The sequence below is a fragment of the Anticarsia gemmatalis genome, chromosome 30 (assembly GCF_050436995.1).
Source record: "Anticarsia gemmatalis isolate Benzon Research Colony breed Stoneville strain chromosome 30, ilAntGemm2 primary, whole genome shotgun sequence".
NCBI lineage: Eukaryota > Metazoa > Arthropoda > Insecta > Lepidoptera > Erebidae > Anticarsia > Anticarsia gemmatalis.
The window spans coordinates 3,570,460-3,597,151 of record NC_134774.1 but is presented as its reverse complement, the minus strand read 5'-3'; the positions used below and the strand labels follow the sequence as shown (position 1 = coordinate 3,597,151).

Genomic DNA, 26,692 nt, shown 5'->3' with positions numbered 1-26,692 from the left:
TGTAAAATATATAATCTATAGTAATATTATAAATTTGTAGAGTTTGTTTTAACGCGCTAATTCCAGAAAGTGCTGGTGCGCAGTGAAAAATTCTTATAGTGTTGGATAGCCTATTTATTGAGGAAGGCTATAGGCTATATAACATCACGCTACGACTAACAGGAGCAGAGTACTAGTAAAATTGTTACAAAATCGGGAAAAATTATGACCCATTCTCTCTTATGTGACGCAAGCGAAGTTGTGGTAGCTAGTATATAATAAAATGTATATAGACAATGACCGCGCGTTGTGAAATAGTATAGTGGAGTGAGGTGCCTACATATCGCCGTAGCCGCGCTGACGTCGGCACCGAGTGGATTCTCGCCTGCATTGTAACTGCATTGAAACCTTCAATAAATAAGGTACTGTAATCTTTTTAATTCTCATCGTGTTTTAGAACCGTTTACCCCCGTTTTCTGAGGTACATTTAGTAGTAGTTTATCTATTCAATAGCGTTTAAACTCATACAAAAATACGCTTTTGAATAGATAAACTACCGTTAAATGTACTCAGAAACCGGGGGTTCGCAATTTTGTTTTTATGAGATCATTGTGGTTTGAAAGACAAAGGATTCTGAGGTACCTACATTTTGGTTTATTTAATAGCGTTTTTTATGAGTTTAAACGCTATTAAATAGATAAACTACCGCTAAATGTACCTCAGAAACCGGGGGTTAGAGACTAGGATTGAGAAAGGTATGCTAAGATGGTTTGGTCATAAATATAGAGAATGAATGTAGATGACGAATCTAATTTATTATGCGGAAGTAAATGGTAATGCTGCAAGGGACGCCCTAAAACCACTCTGCTATCATTGCTTATCTATACTAATATTATAAAGCTGCAGAGTTTGTTTGTTTGAACGCGCTAATCTCAGAATCTACTGATCCGATTTGAAAAATGCTTTCAGTGTTAGACAGCCTATTTATCGAGGAAGGCTTTATGCTATATATCATCACGCTACGACTAATAGGAGCGGGGTACCAGTAAAAAATGTTACAGAAACGGGGAAAATTATGACCCATTCTCTCTTATGTGACGCAAGCGAAGTTGCGCGGGTCAGCTAGTTGCTTATATTACGTAGGTAAAATAAAAGTCTTGTTATTATAAAATGTATTTATTTGGTACATTGTATTTTAATCACAAAATATACAGCATGATTAATTAATACTAAAAGTTAAGTTTAAATGAATACAAATAAAACATTTCAATTGTTATCACCTAAGTTGTAGGCAGAGGTGTCCGAAACAAACCCACGTTTCGTCATTAACAATGTTAGTCCCATGTAATAGGGGGCGAGTTTGTCATATACTGGGCACGTTACCAAACTCCGGACTACGATTGAAAATCGATCTATCTATCGTATGGTTAGTGGTCAACCTAGTGTCAAAGTTGTTCAAGCCGCCCGAAAGACAGACATGGCTTAACGACTGTTATCTTTATCGACAACCGGGACCGACGTTTTACGTGCCCTCCGAAGCACGAAGACGCTCAGTTTAAATACCACTATGCGGTCACCCATCTATAGAATGACCTGATAAAAAGAGTGGCCAGAAGTTTGTTGACAGCTCTTCTCATTGGCCCTACCTTCCGAACTGGCGGTGAATTCACTCTCTGTATCATTGACTATCATAAGTGTCAGCATTTGACCTATATGAATAAATGATTTGATTTTATTAGTTGTATTCATTCAACACTAAAAACTAATACATATTTTACTTTTTAACATCATAATCTACAACAAACGTTCTAATTTGTTTCGCCTTCAGTTTGACAACAAAACCTTCAATTTTATCAACTTTTTCAACAGAATCATTATTCCACGACCATTTATTGTAATCATCGGCCCATATATTAGCTGCTAACATAGTTTCTTTGACATTTTTGACAGTTAAACCTTTGAAAATTGACCCTAAATTAACTTGTACCTCAGAATCATCTAAGTAATTTTCAAATCTGATTAATAGTCTATCATCAAACGGTTCTAGAGTTAGCAAATGGACGCCATTAGGTAAATCTTTATCTATAAAACTAAAATCATTATTAAGTTTCAACCATTCATCATATTTGATGTTAGTTGCATCAGAAAATAGCACGTGAACTGGCATATGTAGTTGAAAAACATGTTTCTTAGTATTTGCTTTAACATTTTTGATTAAAACCCGGTGTTTTCCTCTTACTACTAAACCGGAACCCATGGCCGTTTCGTTTAACGGTTCGCCAACGCCAAATGCATCATCCCACAAAAGTCTTCGATGAACCATTAACTCAATTTCTCCTTCTACAATAGAACTACCTCCTTCCGAACGGTCGGTTAAAACAGTCATTTTAACATCATCATTTTGTATACTAATTTCATTAGTGACTGGATAATAATTGCCAGCTATCGGTTCTGCTAAAGTTACATTCCAATCGGGCCTATAGTTCAATTTTCTTTTAATCATCTGTCGTCCATTAGAATCAGTATAAAATTCACCATTATTAACAATATTCGTTTCGTATTTAATAATATATTCTTTGCCTACACCATCATGTATCGGTATCGGCCCAACTACGAACTCATTTTCGACAAAATCTAGATTTTTATAAATTTTCGTATTAAGGTAACCGTTTGGATTTAAGTATGACCTGAATTCTGTTGCTAAATCGCCGTTTGCGACCTCAGTTTTAACTATAGTTAGTTTAGTGGGTACTGTAGCGTTTGGTCGGAAGATATAGGCGCCCGAAGCCCGGTCTGAGGGGCCGGAGTTTCGCCCCGGGCAACCCGGGTAATAGTACATGTTGATAGTCAGGTTAAGACGGGAACCATCCGGGAAGGATATTTGTTGAATTTCACCCGTCGCTTTGTTCGCGTCCAGTTTGAAGTACTGAAATAAAAATTGTGTTATTAGTAAACAAAACTAATTGTAATCTCAAAGGTGTCTTTTTTTTATAAGAAGACTAGCTGACCCGGCAAAAGTTATTTTGCCAGATACATTAAAAAAAAATTGTGTTAATTAGGGGTATGAAAAATAGATGTTGGCCGATTCTCAGACCTACTCAATATGCTCACAAAATTTGATGAGAATAGACCAAGCCGTTGCGGACGGTAACTAACAATGTGACCTAGGAAATTTAGATGATCGTGGGGTATTTTACAAACCTGAAAATAACTAACTCAAAGTAGTTTTTTAACCTAGATTTCGAACCCAGGACACCTATACATGATTATTCGCTATTAGGTAACTAATATAAAAAAATATTGAGAGCAATTCTATAGCTTATATGTTTTTGAATTAAAATCCCCATCAATTAAAAATGTTATCAAAATCGGTAGACAGACTTTCACACTTCAAAAGTTTCAAAAATGAAAGTGACAAAGCACTGTATAACTAATCGAAAGAGATTTCACATTGTTTATTAGTAAGACGGTATATGTCAATTAATATTAAATAATAAATAACTTAATTTAAATACATACCTGATTCTCAAAAGACACCTCATCATCAAATCGCTCCACAGTCCTCGGTTCATCCGCTAACATCCTCATTTCATCTTCATTCATCTTAGGATACTGTACCCTCATCCTTGAAACCTTAGCGTCATGCTTATAACCTTTCAAAAACTTATCTAGACTGTCCAATTCTTTAAAATTGGACGCATCTTTTAGAACATCCAAATTTATACTCTTATATTCCACAGTAGGTAAAACTATCGGTTCAATCGGTTTTAAAATGTCTTTTTCAGTTTCAAAATTGTCTTTTTCAGTTTCAAAATTGTCTTTTATTGAGTCAAAATACTCGTTTATGTTTGTAAAATATTCAAAATGGTTGCTTCTCTTTGTTTTAGTTGATTTTTTTATATAAAACGATTTGTAAGTTAGTGCTTTTATTTCGGTTATAAAGAGTAATTCTTTGGTGGCTGTTGAAATTCTTGTTGGTATATCTGTCACTGCTTTCGCTATTTTGATAGCTTGAGTTTCTATTTCTTTACCTGGAAATATAAAAAATAATTAATTAACTCATTATAGTCCTATTGTTGGGCAAACCGAACTAATTTGTCAGGTTAAGCCACGCTTGTCGAGGTTGGTATTTGGATGGGTGACCATATTATACAGAGTTTTTCTGCGTTTCTGAAGGCAGATTAAATTGTGGGTCCAGACTGTTATTTTCAAAGATCTTTGACGGTCGTTAACAGTAGTCAGAAGCTTGAAAGTCTGACAACCAGTCTTACTAAGTATCGTGTTACAATCCAGGTAACTGTGTTGTGGAGGTCAGATAGACAGTCGCTACATGTAAAACACTGGTATTCAGCTGCATCCGGTGAGACTGGAAGCTGACTCCAACATAGTTGGAGGAAAGGCTACACTAATTTGTTGGGCAAGGATCTTTAAATGTTAGACCGTGAGTCCACCACGCTAACCAAGTGCGGATTTAGGACTTTGCATACCTTCAAGAACTGTGTTAAACGACTGTCAGACATGTCATTCATCACGATGTTTTCCTTCACTGTTATAACAAGTGATCATTATTTATACACACATCACTTGGACAAGTCATTTCAGATTTTTTTTTAATTTTTTATTCTAATTGAAATATCTTTGAGAAGTTAATTTCAATCATTTTGTAGAGTCTTACCATCAGGTCCAAACACTTGATAATTGGCATCAGTCACTGGAATCCTGATTGGCTCTTTGACAGTCCACGCCAGAGGATTGTATATAGTCACCTGAAAACACAAATATTTACTTAAACTCCCTCTTTTGTCTTGATGGCCGCGCCACAGAGGCAGTTATACTAATATTATAAAGCTGAAGCAACATTATTTACTGGTACTCTGCTCCTGTTGGTCGTAGCGTGATGTTATATAGCCTATAGTCTTCCTCAATAAATAGGCTATCCAACAGTAAAAGATTTTTTTAATTCGCACCAGTAGTTCTTGAGATTAGCGCTTTCAAACAAACAAACTCTTCAGCTTTATAATATTAGTATAGATGTACTTTTCAGCAGTCCCTCCTCTCGTTTGCGAGGAGACCATTGTTCAGTAGTGGGTCAGGATTTCTCAATAGTATATCAGATTTTGGTAACGTGTCCGGTATATGACAAGCTCGCCCCCTATTACATGGGACTAACATTGTTAATGGCGAAACGTGGGTGTATTTCATACATCCCTGCCTATATCTTCGGGTATAAAAAGCGTGGTATTATTTACTTACAATAAATTTGTCGTTGTTTTCAGAGATATCACATCTCGATTCGTTTAGATGACACCTTTTGAAATCAAATAGCGGTGGTTTATTCGCATCCTTTTGTGTTATTTTACTAAAAAAAAATGGTTATAATTAATTATTCAGGATTACTTTTTATACATGTATCATATTATTGGCACTTATTAGAGTTCCGTATCCATAGGGTAAAAAGGGGGCCTTATTTCTAAGACTGTCTGTTTGTCTGTCAGCAGGCTGTATCTCATGAACCGTGATAACTAGACAGTTGATATTTTCACAAATGATGTATTTCTGTTGCCACTATAACAACAAATACTTAAAAAATCGTACAAAATAAATATTTAAAACCTCAACATACCATAATTTGATAAATATCTACCACTATATGGGCACCCATCTGTAGATTAACCGCGCCAAAGGTTGCTTTACCTACAGATCGTTTACCGGCCGGTGAGCTGATCTTAAGTATGAGCTATAATACTCACATGAGTAAAGAACAGTGATAGCCGGCATAAGTTGGTACCTCCCACGCAAGTGGTCGCAGGTTCGAACCCGAGGCAACACACCAATGACTTTTCGAAGTTATGTATGTATTAGAAATAATTATCACATGCTCCAACGGTGAAGGAAAACATCGTGAGGAAACCTTGCATGCCTAAAAATTTGTTTAAAACATTTATTGAGGGCATGCAAAGTCCCCAACCCGCACTTGGCCAGCGTGGTGGACTCAAGGCCTAACTCCTCCCTCATTACGAGAGGAGACCCTTGCCCAGCAGTGGGACATTAATGGGTTAAATTTATTTAATGTTACTCACTTGAGTGCCTGTTTAGTGATGATCATAGCGTCATCGACGGCTTGGTTCAACAATCGTTCATAGTCGTGAGTCACGTGCTGCTTCTCCGTACCCGTGATAGCGTCGTGATGTTGCATGACTCCTGAAAATTACATGAAATATGTAAAAAGATTCATTTAACAATCCTTGGGAAAATGTACCCTCCTTTGGAAAACCTAATATCCTTAAAAAAATGTAACCTAGTTGGGAATATTGACACTCCTTGGGAAAATCTTCACTCCATGGGAAAATCTATTTTGTTTGTATGGTATAAACTTCTATGCTGAAAATTATACTTTTTTGGTAGAAATCTACATTATAACAATGAAAAATTGGATAAAATTTTAATTTAAAATGATAAGCTCGACTAGCTAACAGCCGCGGGGACCGATCTCTCAGGTTAAGCTTCACTTGTCGAGGTTTTTCAATGGATGGGTGACCATATTAAACATACTCAGCTCCTCTGTGTTTCGACAGGGATGTTAAGTTATGAGTCCCGGCTGTCATTTTTAAAGATCTTTGACAATCGTTAACAGTAGTCAGAAGCTTGAAAGTCTGACAACCAGTCTTACCGAAGGGTATCGTGTTCCAGGTAACTGTGTTGTGGAGGTCAGATAGACAGTAAAATAGGAGATGAAAGTTTGCATGAAAATTCTGTTCTAAGTCACAAACCACGCGGACGAAGTCGCGGGCAATAGCTAGTAGATAATAATGTTAATAATAGTATATTTTTACTTACCCATAGCACTCTTCAATTCATTAAGAACAAATTCATTATGTTTGTCTAAATCAGCGAGCACTTGTAATTGTTTCACCATCTGAAAATAATAACCATTATTGTATTATTTTACAAATATAAATCATTAGGTGTATGAAATACAGCCGCGTTTCACCATTAATTAATATTTTATTATCAACAAATAAATGTTTAATTAAAAATCCTGGAAAAATCTACCATCCTTGGAAAAATCTACTCGCCTTGAGAAAATCTACTCGCCTTGAGAAAATCTACTCTCCTTGGAAAAATCTACTCTCCTTGGAAAAGTCTACTTTATCGGAAATAAACTACGATTCTCGAAAAAATCTACTTTTCTCGGGAAAATCTACCATCTTTGGAAAATCTTGTCTTCTCAGGAAAATCTACCATACTCGAGAAATCCTGTCTTACTAGGAAAATCTACCACCGTTAGGGAAATCTACTCTCGTTAGAAAAATCTACCATCTTTGGAAAATCTTGTCTCAATGGAAAAATCTACTCTTCTTGGGAAAATCTACTCTCCTTTGAGAAGTCTACCCTTCTTGGAAAAGTCTACTCTCGTGGAAAATCTACCATTAGGAAAATAGTTTTTAAAATGTATAATAAAAAATATAAATGCTTACTTGTAAATAATTATTAGACTCTCGTTCAAAATATTTAGTCGTTGGTCTGGAAGTAAAATAGCCGGTCCAGAATGCCGTGGGATCACTTGCATATGGGAAGAAATCATCCTTTTTCAGTGGCAATTGAGGACTGAAAACGTTATAAAATGAATTAATAATCTATACTAATATTATAAAGCTGAAGAGTTTGTTTGAACGCGCTAATCTCAGGAACTACTGGTCCGATTTGAAAAAATATTTAGATAGTACATTTATCGAGGAAGGTTATAGGCTATATATCATCATGCTACGACCAATAGGAGCGGAGTAGCAAAGAAAAATGTTACAAAAACGGGGAAAATTTTGAATATTCTCTCTTATGTGACGCAAGCGAAGTTGCGCGGGTCAGCTATAATTCATAATAGCCGAGTGGTGTAAGTTGGTACCACGCAAGAGGTTGCAGGTTCGAACCCGAGGTAACACACCTACGATTTATCAATGTTATGTGTGTTTTATAAATAATTATCACTTTTTCCAATGGTAAAGGAAAACATCGTGAGGAAACCTTGCACGGCTAAAATTTGTTTAATACATTTATTGAGGGCATGCAAAGTCCCCAACCCGCACTTGGCCAGCGTGGTGGACTCAAGGCCTAACCCCTCCCACATTACGGGAGGAGACCCATGCCCAGCAGTGGGACATTAATGGGTTAAATTTATTCTTCATAATAATGTCCTCTTAAAGATATTTGACAGTCGTTAACAGTAGTCAGAAGCTTGAAAGTCTGACAACCAGTCTTATTAGGTATCGTGTTATAACCCAGGTAACTGTGTTGTGGAGGTCAGATAGACAGTCGCTCCATGTAAAATACTGGTATTTAGCTGCATCCGGTGAGACTGGAAGCCGACTCCAACATAGTTGGAAGAAAGGCTAGACTGATATATGTATAAAAAATAGTAAATATATACTTACTTAGCATCCTTTATTGCTTTTAAATAACAATCAGGCGTTGAATAAAACAAAGTGATGTTTAATTGTTCTTTGGCTGATTTTATATTCGTGTAACTGAAAATGTAAGTAAAAAATCGTTAATTTTTAAATCATATTTAATGAAGAGACATGCAAATATAAAAAAAAGCAAAAATTTTGTGTGCAGTCAGTTTTATATAAGGCTGATAGTTTGTGGCAGATTGTTAGTTAGGCAAATTGTATGTGGCAGAATATAGGACGTAATGGTAGAGCGTCTTTAGGCAAATGATTTCTGAAGAATTTATATTTAGCAACTAGTTTGTGAAAAAATATTTGCTTGTTAGATACTTGTAGCAGGCTGCTAGTTTGCGACACTAAAGTCAACTGGAAAATAATTTGCAAAATTAAGAAATATGGGTAGACATCTATAAATTGCTACAGAATATACACTAATGGAAACTGTTCGTAGCAGACTAAACATTCTATAACCAATTTATTAAATTTAAATTAGTGTTAGCATGCTTATTAAAATTAAATGCGAATTTAAATACAATTTAAACTACGTAAAGTCACTTGTGGATGCAGTTGCATACAGAAATGCTGTACCGATTTCGATAGAACTTGAAATACTCACGTAATCAATTTATCTAAGTTCTTATACCACATTCGTGCGTCTTGATAAGTAAAGTCTCCCCCCATAGTAATAATTATATTATTAGTACGATAATATTTCGCTTGATTTTTCACGTAATCTATGAAAACTGAGCTCTGAAATATAGGGGGCGGTTTTAAAGGGGGTAAAGTAGGGGTCTCTTTAGCTAATATAAAGTTTTATATAAATATTTTTTAAGGACAACTCCGGCACTGAGAATTGCTCTTGTGTCGCGGGGACTTTTACAAACATACAAACAACGGACACAAAGTACAACCAGACCCGAAACAACTAATTGTGCCTAAACTGCTTCCGCGGCGCAGTGGTCCAGGTCGCCACGCCGCTACCATTGCGTCGGGAGATTGTAGATTCAATTCCCACACGGAACAATTATTTGTGTGATCTACAAATAATTGTTTCGCGTCTGGTTGTACTTTGTGTCCGTTGTTTGGATGTTTGTAAAAATCCCCGCGACACAAGAGCAATTCTTAGTGCGGGAATTATCTTGTATTTAATTAATCTGACAACTGGTCTAATTTATTTTATTACAATATTTCTTTAAAAGGTGATTCGCGACATGGTACTTTTTCCATGAAATATGTTTTGAAATTAATGTAGTGTAATTTAAGTTATTTTTTAATATTATACAACTACCAAGTGGCGTTCTCTGGTCTCTGCCTACCCCTATGGGTAGAAGGCGTGATTTTATGTATGTATGTATACAACTGCATCCACACGAAATTTTTAGTCGAAAATTTTAGCATTAAATATTTTTTTAAGTGTTTTTTAATAGAAAGAATATCTGCCGAAATATATAAAATACCCATAACTGGGATTTTCAAATTATTCGAAAAAGAGTATCCGAATGATTCGGATATTTAAGAAAAATATAGGATAATTTCGGATACTTTGAATAGTGTATCCGAAAACGATATCCATAAATGTATATCCGAAAATTTCGGATATCATTCTATCAAGTGTCCGAAAATTTCGAATAACATAATATCGTGTATCCAAATATTTCGGATACCGAAATAAAAAGTATTCGAAAATTTCGGCAACCATAATACCGAGTATCCGAAAATTTCGGATACCATAAAAACGTGTAAATAACCAAAAAAATTCGGCTACACATTTAAGTATAACAGTCAGATATCTACCGGATAAATATCGTTAATTTAAGCGCCAAATAACTAAAACATACTACACTAGCGCCATAGCATGTGAAAGCATCCCAACGCATGCGAGAAACTGAAACAACTTACTCGATCAATTTATCTAAGTTGTTGAACCACATGCCCGCGTCCTGGTAGTTAAAATCTTCGCCCATCGTGATCAGTATGTTATTAGTTCTATAAGACTTCGCGTAATTAGCGCATAGCTCGACGAATGTGGCGATCTTTGGGTAGAAAAACAAATAAATTAATCTATACTAATATTATAAAGCTGAAGAGTTTGTTTGTTTGTTTGTTTGAAGGCGCTTATCTCAGGAACTACTGGCCCGATTTGAAAAATAATTTCAGTATTAAATAGCCCAATTATCAAGGAAGGCTACAAGCTATAAATCATCACGCTACGACCAATAAGAGCAGAGTACCAGTGAAAAATGAACAAGAACGAGGAAAATTATGACCCATTCACTCTTATGTGACGCAAGCGAAGTTGCGCAGGTCAGCTAGTCTCAAATAATCCGTAGCAGTGATAACCGAGTGGTATAAGTTGGCACCTCTCACGCAAGTGGTCGCAGGTTCGAACCCGAGGCAACACACCAATGACTTTTAGAAGTGATGTGTGTATTAGAAATAATGATCACTTGTTATAACGGTGAAGGAAAACATCGTGATGAATGACATGTCTGACAGTTGTTTAACACAGTTCTTGAAGGTATGCAAACACCTTATCCACACTCGATGTGTTAAATTACGAAGAAATATTGACAAAATCGCGAATTTATTTGTAAATTAGACCAGTTGTCAGATTTAAGTACCTTATTAATTAAGCTTTATATTTAAAATCATATTTTGCAATAAGTAATGAAATACTAGCTTTTGCGTACGACTTCGTTCGATTGAAAAGATCTCCCGTGGTGTCGTAGGGTACTTTACCTAGGGTTGCCATCCGTCCGGGTTTCCCCGGATTTGTCCTAGTTTAGAGGGCATCCGGGGAGCGTCCGGGGAAGGTTTCATTTGTAGACCGGGTTTAAAAAAAATAATAAATAAAAAGAATTTGGGCCGCCTGCGAGACACGCGCTATGCTCGCAAACCACGATCAACCGACGAACCAAGTATATTCACCGTTCCCCCACTCCTCCCGTCGCGGTTGCTCTTCTTGTTGACATGTCCGGCTATCGGACTCTAAAATCCGGGGTTTCACGTGTCTTGTCCGGTTTTCCAAATTTTTTAGATGGCAACCCTACTTTACCCTATGTGCTAATCTAGGTAATAAACTATCAGTATAACAAATTTCATTAAAATCCGATACATACCTTGCTTTCAACATTGTAAATGGGCGATTCCGGGTCATCGACTATAGGCTCATCGTTGCATAGTACATCGAAGCAGAAGCCTGGAGGCGGGGAGTATGTATTGTGTAAGACTCCAGTGAAAATATCTGACGATTTACCTGTAAAACATAAATTTTATTATTTACTAGCTGACCCGCGCAACTTCGCTTGCGACACATAAGAGAGAATGGGTCAAAATTTTCCCCGTTTTTGTATCATTTTTTACTGCTACTCAGCTCCTATTAGTCGTAGCGTGATGATATATAGCCTATAGCCTTCCTCGATAAATGAGTTATCTAACACTGAAATAATTTTTGAAATCGGACCAGTCGTGCCTGAGATTAGCGAAAGATTAGCAAACAAACAAACTCTTCAGCTTGGTAATATTAGTATAGATATATTTTCACGTGCCCTCCGAAGCACGAGACGCCCATTTGAAATACCACCATCCATCTATGGAATGACCGCGCTAAGGGTTGCTTAACCTACTGATCGTTTACCGGTGAGAGTAACTGGCTATGGGCGCCTAACTACTTACCCAATGTGTCATCTCCTCTCCACACCATTTCCATGGTCTTCTGTTTCAGTCTATTGACCTTATCCTGGTAGTCTATGCGGCCTAGGAATAGACCGTCATAGCCCATCATAGCCAGCAGCGAGGCGAACTCTCGGGAATGACCAAATGGGTCTATTTGCCATCCCACGCGGGGGACGCCACAAGCGCCGAAAGTCTTGTTCAGTTTGCTAGAAAGAGAGAAAAACTTATAAACTATAGTATAAGTAAGACTTCTCGTGGCTTAGTTAACAACAGCCGCGCGGATCGATCTCTGAGGTTAAGCAACGCTTGCCGAGGTTGATCTGTGGATGGGTGTCCATCTTATACATATCGAGTTCCTCCGTGTCTCGGAAGGCACGTTAAATTGTGGGTCCCGGCTGTCATTTTCGGAGATCTTTGACAGTCGTTAACAGTAGTCAGAAGCTTGAAAGTCTGACAACCAGTTTTACCGAAGGGTATCGTGTTATAACTAGAATACTGGTTGTCAGACTTTCAAGCTACTGACTACTGTTAACGACTGTCAAAGATCTTTTTTTAAGGCCGGGCCCGGGTTTCACGTGCCTTCCGAAACACGGAGGAGCTCGATATGTATAATATGATCACCCATTCACAGAACGACCTCGGCAAGCATAGCTTAACCTACGATCGACCCGCGCGGCTGTTGTTAACTAAGCCACGAGGAACGGGACAATATTGGGTTAAATATGTCAAAAAGACACTTTTCAAAGGCATTTCGGTTAAAACGTCTGTTATAATAATTAAATAAATATTATGCCATATGACATATTATTTAAATTTATGTGTTGTTTTTTGTACATATTTACATATGGTGTCAGTAAAAAAATATGTTTAAGTAAATTTATTATGATATAGTAAATATTGTAATTGTAACTAAGCAATTATATGTATTAGTCCTATGTGAAACTGGCTGTGTAATGTGTGTAAAAAATGTATTAAATCGGATAAGAAATCGGATAAAATGAGAATGTAATCGGATTCGGGACAAAACGATGTTCGATTCGGAACCGTGCAAAAACAGACTGTCTAAAATCGAATTCGGATTCGAGTGTAATCGGATTCGGTTCCAAACGAAATTTGTCGCATATAAACCACGTAAACAATTTCTCCGTAAAATCCGAAAAATAGGATTCGGATTCGGTGTTGGTAAAATCGGATTCGGTTCGAGTGTAATTGGATTCGGTTCCAAACTAAATTTGACACGTCATATAAACCATGTAGACGATTTCTTAGTAATATCCGAAAATTCGGATTGGAAACCGAAATTTCGGATTCGGATCCGAAAAATCGGATTCGGTTTTTTTCTACTAACCTTAATCCCCACGTAAACTGGTCTATGGTAGAGTGATAATGCGCGGCGGCCTCATCGTTCATGCTCCAGGCGCCGCCCACAAACTGCAGTCTACCTTGCGACACCAGATCCCTCACCGCCGCTTGTACTTTGACCGGCTGTCGAACCCACCACTTCCAGAAGAATGCCGTTTCTACGTATATAAATCTGTAAAAAAACTATATTTTTAACTAAAAGTTAAAAAGTATTAAGCCCTATTTTACCCCCTTAGGGGTAGATTTGAGGAAAAACTAGCTGACCCAACAAACGTTGTTTTGACATTAGAATTAAAAAAAGGGTCACTAAGAGGCATGAAAAATAAATGTTGGCCGATTCTTAGTCCCACTCAATATGCTTACAAAGTCTCATGAGAATCGGTCAAGCCGTTTCGGAGGAGTACGGTAACGAAAACTGTGACGCGAGAATGTGTGAATTTTATATATTAGATAATGCTATGTTGATTTCGGATCGTCAACGATGCTCATGGTAAACTTTATCAAAATCTATCAAGTTTTTCGTTTTTAGTCGTAAAAACCACAGAAACATATTTTGTTCATATATTTTTTTTATTTCCTGTTGAAAGTCCTTTAATGTTTTTTTAAAGTAACTTAGCTTATGCCATTTTTCGTCTTATAAACTATTTAAATTTTATCAAGATTGGTTTAGGAATTTGCACGTAAAAGAACAAAATACAACCTCACATTTATAATATTAGTAAGAACAAAGTTACCTTCTTTTCTGGTCCTCCCACAGTTCCCTAATCACGGAATCCAAAATATATTGAACTCCAGCTTTCTGTATATTATTACGACCTGAAAGAATACATAATTATTAGTAACTAGCTGACCCGCGCAACTTCGCTTGCGTCACATAAGCGAGAATGGGTCATATTTTTCCCCGTTTTTGTAACATTTTTTACTGGTACTCTGCTCCTAATGGTCGTAGCGTGATGTTATATAGCCTAAGCTTTCCTCAATAAATGGGCTATCTAACAGTAAAATAATTTTTCAATTCGCACCAGTAGTTCCTGTGATTTCCAAGTCCACCCTTCGGTAAGACTTTCAGACTTTCAAGCTTCTGACTACTGTTAACGACTGTCAAAGATCTTTGAAAATTACAGCCGGGACACATAATTTACCGTGCCTTCCGAAACACGGAGGAACTCGATGTGTATAATTTGGTCACCCATTCACAGATCAACCTAGGCAAGTGTAGATTGACTGTCTCCTTGGTGCATTGGTTTAGGTCGCCATGCCGCTACCATTGCGTCGGGAGGTCGATGGTTCGATTTTCACACGGAACAATTATTTGTGCGATCCACAAATAGTTGCTTCGTGTCTGGTTGTACTTTGTGTCCGTTGTTTGTATGTTTGTAAAAGTCCCAGCGACACAAGAGCAACTCTTAGTCCGGGAGTTGCAATGCCTTTTAAAAAAAATATGTTTAAATATGTACTTACTTCCATAGTAATATTGGTCTACGGTCTTTAGCCATCCCACATCGTCGTGTGTGTGAGGTACTATGTGTACATTTAACATGCCCGGCTTGGGCTTATGACAGCTCTGAAATAAAAAATATACTGTTAGTACCGATATAAAGACTGTCTTTGCTTTTATTTCGCTATTTCAAGCGCCCAGGATTTTATTTATAAAATCGGCGTTTTGAGCTTGCGCACTTACGGATTTACAAAAACGGCAAAAAAATATATTTTGCTTTATAAATTTGTTTTTTTCGGTTTTAGTACTTTTCACCGGCGGTCAAAATTAAATAATTGATTTATTAAGGTGAAATATTGACACTTATGATAGTCGTTACAATTACTGAATCTACCACTAGCTCGGAAAGGGGGCCTTATGAGAAGAGCCAACAACAAGATTTACAATGTGGTTGATACAATAATTGATCATGCGAGGAGCTGCCAACAATCAGCGATATAGACTAAACGTCTATTATGTGTAAGGAAAACGAATAATGCTGAGTTATTTTTTGGTCTTCGAATATACCGTATGACTAAATATATGTATGTGAATGAAGCAAGGGAAGTTTGTAAGGATCGTTTCAAGTGGAGTTCTTTAGTCTCTGCCTACCATTTTGCGAAAAAAGCGTGACTTTATGCATGTACTAGCGGCCCGCTGCGTTTAAAAAGTTATTTTACAAAAACATCTTTACAATTTCATATATAAACCTTTCTTGAATCATCCTATGTATTAAAAAAACCGTGTCAAAATCTGTAGCGTACTTTTAGAGATATAAGCATACATACATACACACATAGGGACAGACGCGGGAAGCAACTTTGCTTTATACTATGTAGTGATGTATTTAAGACCTTAGTTTTAACATTGAAGTAATAAACAATAAGTTGTTTGCGTCGTTTATAATATAAATATCATTTGAGATAAACTGTGAACTTTCAACTTTTAGATAAGTAATATAGGGTAGAGAAAGTTAGATAAATTAATGGTCAATGCCTTGATTCACATACATACAAATCATCACGCCTATTATAAGCGCAAGTGTAGGCAGAGACGTATTAAAACATCAACAATGTTACGTAGTACACGTTTTTGACGCCCAATTCAAATAATATCCTCCTAGCCGATATACGGCTACGGCGGTCAGTTTCATTGAAACTGGCCATCTGTGCAGGACTTTGTTTATAGTGTCCAAGTGTGTGCACAATACACAGGTACACTCTCTATTCCATCACTCTCATAGTTTGGTGGGACGGATAACCGACACAACCAGTGAGAGGTCAGGCGCAGGACCGACAGCTTTACGTGCTCTCCGAAGCATGAAGGTCTTCGACCTCAACTTCCCAACTCCGGGCAATCTCTAAGAAATTCTTAACAGAAAATCTCAGAAAAGACATTTTTGGCCCGACCCAGGATTCGAACCCGAGACCTCTCGCGCGGCAGCCGCGTATACTACCGACCGCGCCACAGAGGCAGTCAAATACCACTATGCGGTCACCCATCAATGGAATGACCGCGCCAAGGAGTGCTTAACCCATAGATCGTTTACCAGTGAGCACAACTGGCTATAGGCACCTGCAAAGTGGAATATTGTCATTCTATGTCCAGCAGTGGGCAACTTACCTCATAACCACATGTGTTGGTGTTAAATATGCCTTCATCGTCAAATGGAAGCGAGAGAGCTCCCACAGCCCCCAGGAGTAGCAGAAAGACCTGCATTTTTACCTGGAAAAGAAAAACATATCTATAATCTATACTAATATTATAAAGCTGAAGAGTTTGTTTGTTTGTTTGTTTGTTTGAACGCGCTAATCTCAGAAACTACTGGTCAGATTTGAAAAATTATTTCAGTGTTAGATAGCCTGTTTATTGAGAAAGGCTATAGGCTATGTATCAACACGCTACGACCAATAGTTGCAGAGTACCAGTAAAACAGTGTTGGGCAAAATTTAGTTTGATTGATGATTGATGATTAAGATTAAATTATTTATTCATGACTAATGAATAATGACTAAAAAAATTCAATCATGAGTCGTGATTGATGATTAATTAGTGTTAGTGTTAGTTATTCAATCATGACTAAAATTTTAATGACTAAAAATAATAGTTAAATAAAACTAAGCTTTTCAAGTCTATGTTCCATGAATGTTGATTTGTTAATCACAGGTTTTTAATTAAAGCTAGTTTTACAACAGAATCAGTTTATTTTTTTTTAATTTACACAGGTACACATTTGCAAAAATAAGTCGGGCTAATTTAGATTAAAATAATTTAAATTGCTTTTAAAAACTACGCGTTTTGAAAATCAAATTTTATAAATAATGGAATTATCTTCTTTCAGTCAACTTAAGGTGGTGATCAGTTATAGTTTTATAGATGTGTTCAATTAAACTAAAATTAAGTCACCTGACTTATTTTTTTTAGTTTAATCGTCATACAAAAATACAATGAATTAGTCATCAGTCATTTAATCATTAAATGATTGATGACTAATTTATTCAATCATGATTATGATTATACTCCGGTCAATTTAGACATTTGACCCACGACAAATTCAGGGGAAGCTGAAAATTCTTAAAATTGTTTAAATTATAATTATAAACATTGTCTTAAAAGTCCCAACCGATCCCATGTAAGGAAAAAATTTTAGCCTTACGAAAACTTTTGGAATGGTTCTCAATACATAATCCTTTTCCAGAGGTTTTGCATCGTTATATCTCAGAAGCGGTGGCTTTTAGGGAAAAAAATATTGATACCTTTTTTATAGGAAATTCCCTGATCTACAAATTATGTCTGGGGTAATTTTGCGATAAAACTTACCGTTTTCAAGAAAATCGCGAAAAACTCATTTTTTGGACCTTATTACCCCGCTAAAATTTTTTCCTTACATGGGATCGGTTGGGACTTTTAAGACAATGTTTATAATTATAATTTAAACAATTTTAAGAATTTTCAGCTTCCCCTGAATTTGTCGTGGGTTTACTGATTTTTTGGTCTAATTTGACCGGACTATTATTATTTTTACTCATGATTAATTCAATCATGACTAAATAATTCATGAGTAAATTAGTCATGAATAATCAATTGATTGAAAAAATTAGTTGATTGACCCAACACTGCAGTAAAACATGTTACAACAACGGGGATAATTATTGTGACCCATTCTCTCTCATGTGACGCAAGCGAAGTTGCACGGGTCAGCTTGTTGAAAAATAATTTTACTGTTGAATAGCCTATTCATTGAGGAAGGCCCGCACTTAAAATTGCTCTTGTGATGCGTGGACTTTTACAAACATACAAACAACAGACACAAAGTACAACCAGACCCGAAACAATTATTTGTGGATCGCACAAATTATTGTTCCGTGTGGGAATCGAACCTGCGTCCCCCGACGCAATGGTAGCGGCGTGACGACCTAAACCACTGCGCCACGATGGCAGTCATATGAGTGAGAGTCCATATGAGTTTAGTTATCTGAATTATCTATACTTAATATTATAAAGCTGAAGAGTTTGTTTGTTTGTTTGAACGCGCTAATCTCAGGAACTACTGGTCCGATTTGAAAAATTCTTTCAGTGTTAGATAGCCCATTTATCGAGGAAGGCTATAGGCTATATATCATCACGCTACAACCAATAGGAGCAGAGTACCAGTAAAAAATGTTACAACAACGGGGATAATTATTGTGACCCATTCTCTCTTATGTGACGCAAGCGAAATTGCGCGGGTCAGCTAGTTAAAAAATAATTTTACTGTTGGATAGCCTATTCATTGAGAAAGGCCCGCACTTAAAATTGCTCTTGTGACGCGTGGACTTTTACAAACATACAAACAACAGACACAAAGTACAACCAGATCCGAAACAATTATTTGTGGATCGCACAAATAAATTGTTCCGTGTAGGAATCGAACCTGCGACCCCCCGACGCAATGGTAGCGGCGTGGCGACCTAAACCACTGCGCGACGATGGCAGTCATATGAGTGAGAGTCCATATGAGTGTAGTTCAGTATAGTTATCTGAATAACTAGCTGACCCGCGCAACTTCGCTTGCGTCAAATAAGAGAGAATGGATCATAATTTTCCCCGTTTTTGTAACATTTTTGACTACTACTCTGCTTCTATTGGTCGTAGCGTGATGATATATAGCCTATACCCTTCCTCGATAAATGGGCTATCTAACACTGAAAGAATTTTCCAAATCGGACCAGTAGTTCCCGAGATTAGCGCGTTCAAACAAACAAACAATCAAACAAACAAACTCTTCAGCTTTATAATATTAGTATAGATTAGTATAGATAGATACAGTGGCCGAGAGAAATTATGCAACTACAAGATTATCGTTTTTGCAATGCATTGATAAGCTACTATAATACATATTATGAAGTGTTTATGGACCCAATTAGTTATACAATATTGCAACACGATAAGTAAATAAAATAGCTACATATTAGGTCGGGGAAAAAGTCTTTTCGCATTACAGTATGTATGAACTTGTAATAAAATCTCTCTGACTTCAAGAATCACAAATGAGTACACGGTTCATTAGGTTACTTTCAGTGAGCTCGTGAGGTAACCAAATATCGAGCTTTTTTGTGTAGAGAAAAGATTTTATTACAAGTTCATACATACTATAACGCGAATAGACTTTTTCCCCGACCGACCTAATATTATAAAACAGAGTTTTCCTTTCTGCGCGCTATAAACCTAACAAACTCTTGGATTTAATAATATCCTCCTGCCGATATTCGTCTACTGCGGCCAGTTTCATTGAAATGAACCAACTGTGTGCGACACAAGAGCAATTCTTAGTGCGGTAATAACTTAAAAAAAGGAATACAAATTTTTGAAAATGATCTGTACTAATATTATAAAGCTGAAGAGTTTGTTTGATTGTTTGAACGCGCTAATCTCAGGAACTACTGGTCCAATTTAAAAATATTTCAGTGTTAGATAGCCCATTTATCGAGGAAGGCTATATGCTATATATCATCACGCTACGACTAATAGGAGCAGAGTATCGAGCAGAGTAGAGAGAAGCGTGTCTTAGTCTCATAGACGTACCACGGGCCACGGTTCAATGCGTTCAAATCATGCCAGCTTTCTTTTAATTAGTCATTTCATATCAAATTACTGTCACAATCTGATAATTTTGTAGCATAATTACATGGGACATAGCTATAGTATGACAACTTAGTATAAAACCTGTGCCTGCAGGATTTATTTAAATGACTAGCCGACCCGCGCAACTTCGCTTGCGTCTCAAAAAAGAGAATGGGTCAAAATTTTCCCCGTTTTCGTAACATTTTTTACTGCTACTCTGCTGTTATTGGTCGTAGCGTGATGATACATAGCCTATAGCCTTCCTCGATAAATAGGCTACCTAACACTGAAAGAATTTTTCAAATCGGACCAGTAGCTTCTGAGATTAGCGCGTTCAAACAAACAAACAAACTCTTCAGCTTTATAATATTAGTATAGATATATAAAATTCTCGCGTCACAGTTTTCGTTGCCATACTCTTCCCAAACGGCTTGACCGATTTTGATGAAATTATGTCTGAGAATCAGCCAATATCTATTTTTCATGCCCCTAAGTGACACTATTTTTTTTTATATAGGAAAACACCGTTTGCCGGGTCAGCTAGTATTAGTGTAGTTATAATATTAGTATAGATTAAAGTTCATGCGAGCAAAGTCTCGGCCGTTTATCGTATGGGGACCCTGCTTAATATCGTTTTAAATCTTTTATTTATTGAAGTCGCGGGCGTAAAGCTAGTAGGATATAGAAGTATGTCTTAAGCTTCTCAGTATCCCGTCAGGAATGGAAAAAAATGTGTGTCATCAAACGGTCAGCCGACATCCTAGCTATCTATGTCACCCTGGTAGTTTAAAACATACTATTACTTGTTTTAACCTGGAATTCACTTATACATTATTTATTTCGTACTTGTACCGTACGATCCAAGTCTCGGGTTCGAATCTCGGCTGTGTGAAATAGCGTCAAGCAGGACATAAAAATATTAGGTCGGGGAAAAGTCTTTTCGCATTACAGTATGTATGAACTTGTAATAAAATCTCTTTGGCTTCAAGAATCACAAATGAGCACGGTTCATTAGGTTTCTTTCAGTGAGCTCGTGAGGTACTCAAATATCGGGATTTTTGTGTAGAGAAAAGATTTTATTACAAGTTCATACATACTATAATAGGAAAAGACTTTTTCCCCGACCTAATAACAAACATCAGCTGTGTTTTAACGTGCCTTCCAAAACACGGAGGAACTCGATATGTGTAAGATGGTCACCCATCCACAGCCCAACCTCGGCAAGCGTAGCTTAACCTGAGAGATCGATCCACGTTGCTGTTGTTATTTAGTCCCGAGCTCTTCAAAGTAATTGGTTAACTATTTAAAACGTAATTATCTATTTAACTGATAAGTTTAAATATTTTGTTATCAGCATTTAGTTATTTTTCTAAGTTATGTTTATCGTAAACGAAGTAAATGTGTTTTTAAATGGTACATTATATCTGAGTTATTTAGGGTTTTGAACATAACGACCGTCTTAGAATGTCAATAAGCTAACGATAGTAGGAGATAACCTAACTGCAGTTAGTAGGCAAGTTTAGTTATTTTTATTTAATCTTAAATCCTAAAAAAAACTATTTCTACATGATAAAAAGAGTTGTTTGCAATTCAATATACTCAAAAATAACTAAACCGATTTTCATGTGGTTCTCAACGATATAGAGAGTGATTTATGAAGAAGGTTTGAAATTACGATACCCTTCGGTAAGACTGGTTGTCAGACTTTCAAGCTTCTGACTACTGTTAACGACTGTCAAAGATCTTTGAAAATGACAGCCGGGACCCACACGTGCCTTTCGAAACACGGAGATCACGAATTGATCAAAATCCTTTCTTAGTGGATGCCTACGTCTTAACATCTACCATTTCAGGCCGATCCGTACAGTAGTTTGTGCTGTGCGTTGATAGATCACTATCCCCCGGTTTCTGAGTACATTTAGTAGTTTATCTATTCAATAGCGATTTTTTTTGTATGAGTCTTAACGCTATGGAATAGATAAACTACCGCTAAATGTACCTCAGAAACCGGGGGCACGTCAGTCAGTCACCTTTGAGTTTTACACATAACTAGCTGACCCGCGCAACTTCGCTTGCGTCACATAAGAGAATTATAATTTTCCCCGTTTTTGTTACATTTTTCACTGGTACTCTGCTCCTATTGGTCGTAGCGTGATGATATATAGCCTATAGCCTTCCTCGATAAATAGGCTATCTAACATTGAAAGAAGTTTTCAAATCGGACCAGTAGTTCTTGAGATTAGCGCGTTCAAACAAACAAACAAACAAAAACTCTTCAGCTTTATTATATTAGTATAGATTATGTATAGATTAATTAATTAGTCATTGTCTACCGTCCTGAACTCGCGTGTAAACTAACCATTAACTCATAGTTCCCATGTTATTAGATTATCACCTTAGTCGCCTACTAATCTAGATTTTAACGAGGTTTTTACATACATATGATAGCATTCTATAAAGGCAGTCAGACTAAATGCAGTAACCCGACCGAATGAATCGGACTTGTGATTGGAGAGTCGCCAGTTCGAATCCCATCCATTGCAGTACCCACTCCTAAGCCTATAAACTTATCGGGACGAATTCGAAGAATTAAACCAAATTGGATAATTATTTTTTTAATAATATCGGGGAAAAAGTCTTTTCGCATTATAGTATGTATGAACTTGTAATAAAATCTCTTTGGCTTGAAGAATCACGAATGATTACACGGTTCATAATAATATGGTTTCTTTCAGTGAGCTCGTGAGGTTCCCAAATATCGAGTTTTTTGTGTAGAGAAAAGATTTTATTACCAGTTCATACATACTATAATGTGAAAAGACTTTCTCCCTGACCTGACATTTTCGTAACAGTCAGGACAAGGTTTGTACGCGATCAAAATTCCCACGGAAATGGAATCAACGGGATAAAATTGTACTATATCGGGACGAAGCCGGGCTAGCCAGCTAGTTATTTATAAATACTACTACTTATCAGCTACTGTTATCAGTCTCCTAAGTTTAAAAAAGCCATTATTAAAAGTGCCCAATTTGGCCGGTCCCTTTTAGATGATATTTTAGCATAACGAGTAAATGACACAATTGGAAAAACAGTTTCGGTGAATGAACCCAAATTAGCTATTGTAAAAAAAATTGCACCGATTTTTTGACATAATAAGCTATTATGTTAAATACATACTGCTTTTTTTTATTGTAAATGCTATTTAATGTAAAAAAAAAGTTATTAGGCACCTAAAATTGACGACCTTTAAAGTTTTCAGTAGAAAAATATTTTACAAGAAAAGCATTTTTGGTCATTCAGGAACGAGAAATGAAAATAAAACTTTAAGATCAGCAGTATTGTAGATCGTTACGGACCATCGATGCTGCTAATTTGTATACAAAATAAATCGTAATTTTCCGACCTATACATAAAAAATGCATTGTTCCTAAATTGGTTTCGCTCGGTTTAAAAAAATATTTACATTACTCAGAATTCTTACACATAAATCTAGAATCACTCTTTAAAAAAATCTAATTTTATATAGGTACAGACAGAAAGCGACTTTGTTTTATACTATGTATACTACTAGCTGACCCGCGCAACTTCGTTTGCGTCACATAAGAGAGAATGGGGCATAATAAAATTTTCCCCGTTTTTGTAACATTTTTACTGGTACTCTGCTTCTATTGGTCGTAGCTTGATGATATATATTATAGCCTATAGCCTTCCTCGATAAACGGGCTATCTAACATTAAAATAAATTTTCAAATCGGACCCTTAATTTTTAGCTTTATAATATACGACGCGCTATTTATAGGAACGCTGCCCCCGCCGCCGCGGCCGGCCCGTACCGTGCCGCAATACTAATATCGTGATATCTCCTAAACTATATGTCTAAATAACACACTGTAAACTGCAAAAATAATCTAAATTAAATGCTCGTGATGATGAACTTACTTATTTTGATAAGGATATATGTATTATTGGTTATATCACCAATTAAACATCACCCAACGAATTAAATGTTTTTTTAATACAGAAAAGTAGTTTTTGTGACTTAAATAAAAAAGCTGGATATATGTCATCATGGACTTTTTTGTAGAACTAATAAAGACCAATGTTTTTGCTATACATTGTTCTTACTTGTATCCAACGGTATAAGCGGCGCACGCACAAATGCAATCTTCAATTAGATTTTTTTTCTGACTTCTTGGACATAAATCGCTATAACTCAGCTAATATAGTTTCAATGTATTTCAATTATATATAAAAACCTGTCGGAGAAAATACTCTTTCTATTAGTGAAAACCGCATCAAAATCCGTTGCGTAGTTTTAAAGTTTTATGCATACGAAGGGACTACAGACAAAATGGGCGACTTTGTTTTATACTATGTAGTGATGTATGATAAACTCGAAGCTATAAGTTAGGTATCATAGACACGGTAAAAAAACTTCATTTTAATACCTATATGAACTTACGCGAATAAAACGCAAAAAGTCACTCACTAAATGCGCGCTTTATGTAAAAAAAAAAACAATAATAAGTAATATAAAATAACTCACAGACTGTTTACAATGATAAACGTATAACCTACTGCTTCGTTAAGGAAAAATATAATACCTAACAAAAATACCTATAACATTTTGAATATTAATATCAAAACATTCAACGGCCGCGCGTCGGCCAATTGAATAAATAGCAGAAATTATCCAATTATGCATCAAATTAGAGCATTCTATAAGCAAAAAATATTACAAATAACACTTACCACAAGTCACGGTGTTTTTCTACATGTAATTATTAGTAGTTACAACGTAATATATAATTTTTTATGATATTATTTTTCGGATGAAAATGCGTCTTCCTTGCTGCGAGAGCAAAGACGAACTGTCACTGTCAAAGTGATAAACTGATTGAAGCCAATGTCATGGTTTTGTTTTTTTTTGTTTTTATGCTAGTGATGTAAAATGAAAGTTAAGTCGATCGACTTGTTATAAATTGTTTTATATGCTTTGTCCCTTTTATTAATTTTAAAAATTTTATTATTATTTAATTTATTACAATACTAAATACTAAAATGTACGAATTATTAAAAAGTGCTAAATACATCATTGATGGTAAGAATTATTTTTGACTTTGGTTGTTTGTCATTTTAATCATACAACCCAGTTACCTGGGTTATAACACGATACCCTTCGGTAAGGTTGGTTGTCAAACTTTCAAACTTCTGATTACTGTGAACGACTGTCAAAGATCTTCAAAAATGACAGCCGGGACCCACAATTTAACGTGCCTTCCGAAATAAAAGATATTAAAATATCATTTAATAATTAAATAAATTCAATATTTATAAGTAATTTGAAAATGTAGTGTTCACAAATTACAGTATAAATAGAAGAATCATGCCGCTCAAATAGCCACAAAAATGTCTAGAATTAATGGCTACTACCTCATTCAGTTTTCACTTAGCGCTAATAGATCAAAGGCTATACGCCACGAAACCATGACATTGTAAGTAATAATATAACTTCAAAAACACAAGAATTTGTAGCAAAACGGCATTAATGACTTAATCCTTTTTACGAACTTCTTTCGTTGTTTTAACGATAAAGCACGAAGCATTGAATTACTTTCTAGAACTCATTTGTTTTACAATAACAATAGGTCTTCTAATCCTTTTTACAACATTAACTAATCACCTAAAATAATGTGCAAAGAAGTAATAGGGTAGTGTAGTAGGGTGGTAAAACAATTAACTCAGGTAGAAACCTTATTTACCTGAATTATATAAATTAAAATGCTAGAAGTAAAATTGGTTTAGTTGTTATTTAACTTTCAAGAAGTAACAAAGTATAGTCCGACTATAAGTAAATATACCCATTAATAACGAGAACGAACTATATTTTAGTACATTTATAGTGAATATTTTGTGTCAGTGCTGTGAATAAATCAAATTACATATTAAACCATGTCGCGTCCGCATAACGTCGCAAAACACCGGTGTATTGAAACGATAGCTCCTAAACACGACTGGCTTGTGAGAATCGGTCACAGATACATCAATCTCAATTATTTGAGAAACGAAACGATATGGAACAGAAAAACTATCGAACCACGGCCCGCGGAACAACTAAGTGCCGTGCAAGGAAGACTTGCGTTGTTTCCACCGCCACACGCTACGGAAAGGAGTCTATATCTCATTATAGAAGAAGACCCTTTAAGAAGCTTCAATTTTGTACAAAAAGAGTGCATAAAAAACGAAATTCTAATCAGAAGAATGGCTGTAAGCCTCTCCGGGAGAGCTTTAGAAATAATATGGAACAAAATATTCTCTAAAAAGGAAGTTGAGTGTGAATTTGCAGAATTGATGTATGAGTCTTTCTTCCCTGTGTTTTTGAAAAGACGGTACACATGGTTTTCCTTGCATTTATTGATAAAAGCAAGTAAATCAAACCCTTTGATGTTTAAAACTACAATTACTATACTATTACGAGACAGTCAGATAACAAGCACGGTACTATTAGACTACGTTGAACATTTGAACGAAAAAGATTGCACAAATTTGATGAAACTTACCGCTAATTTGCAGTTTACTCCTGAAGAATTTGACAATGTTACTCCTGTGTTGTATTTAATGTATAAAAAGAGTGAAAAGACAGATGATATGT

The 26,692-nt window shown here is 36.1% G+C and overlaps 1 protein-coding gene across 2 annotated transcripts; it reads right to left on the bottom strand.

Moving 5' to 3' along the window:
* Nucleotides 1-1,123: 1,123 nt before the first annotated feature.
* On the bottom strand, nucleotides 1,124-24,945 carry LOC142985433 (lysosomal alpha-mannosidase-like). Of its 2 annotated transcripts, none has more exons than XM_076133604.1 (16): nucleotides 24,793-24,945; nucleotides 16,561-16,662; nucleotides 14,922-15,024; nucleotides 14,195-14,276; nucleotides 13,447-13,632; nucleotides 12,099-12,304; nucleotides 11,543-11,679; nucleotides 10,323-10,456; nucleotides 8,409-8,501; nucleotides 7,458-7,587; nucleotides 6,817-6,895; nucleotides 6,060-6,180; nucleotides 5,233-5,338; nucleotides 4,655-4,745; nucleotides 3,499-4,010; nucleotides 1,124-2,905 (listed from the first exon to the last, which is right to left on the bottom strand). In XM_076133604.1, exons 2-16 carry the CDS (start codon nucleotides 16,654-16,656, stop codon nucleotides 1,754-1,756), a joined length of 3,228 nt encoding a protein of 1,075 aa, XP_075989719.1. In that variant the 5' UTR covers nucleotides 16,657-16,662; nucleotides 24,793-24,945; the 3' UTR covers nucleotides 1,124-1,753. The 2 variants fall into 2 exon arrangements, with proteins under 2 accessions (XP_075989719.1, XP_075989720.1); XM_076133605.1 differs by lacking the exon at nucleotides 10,323-10,456 and adding an exon at nucleotides 9,040-9,173.
* Nucleotides 24,946-26,692: the final 1,747 nt, after the last annotated feature.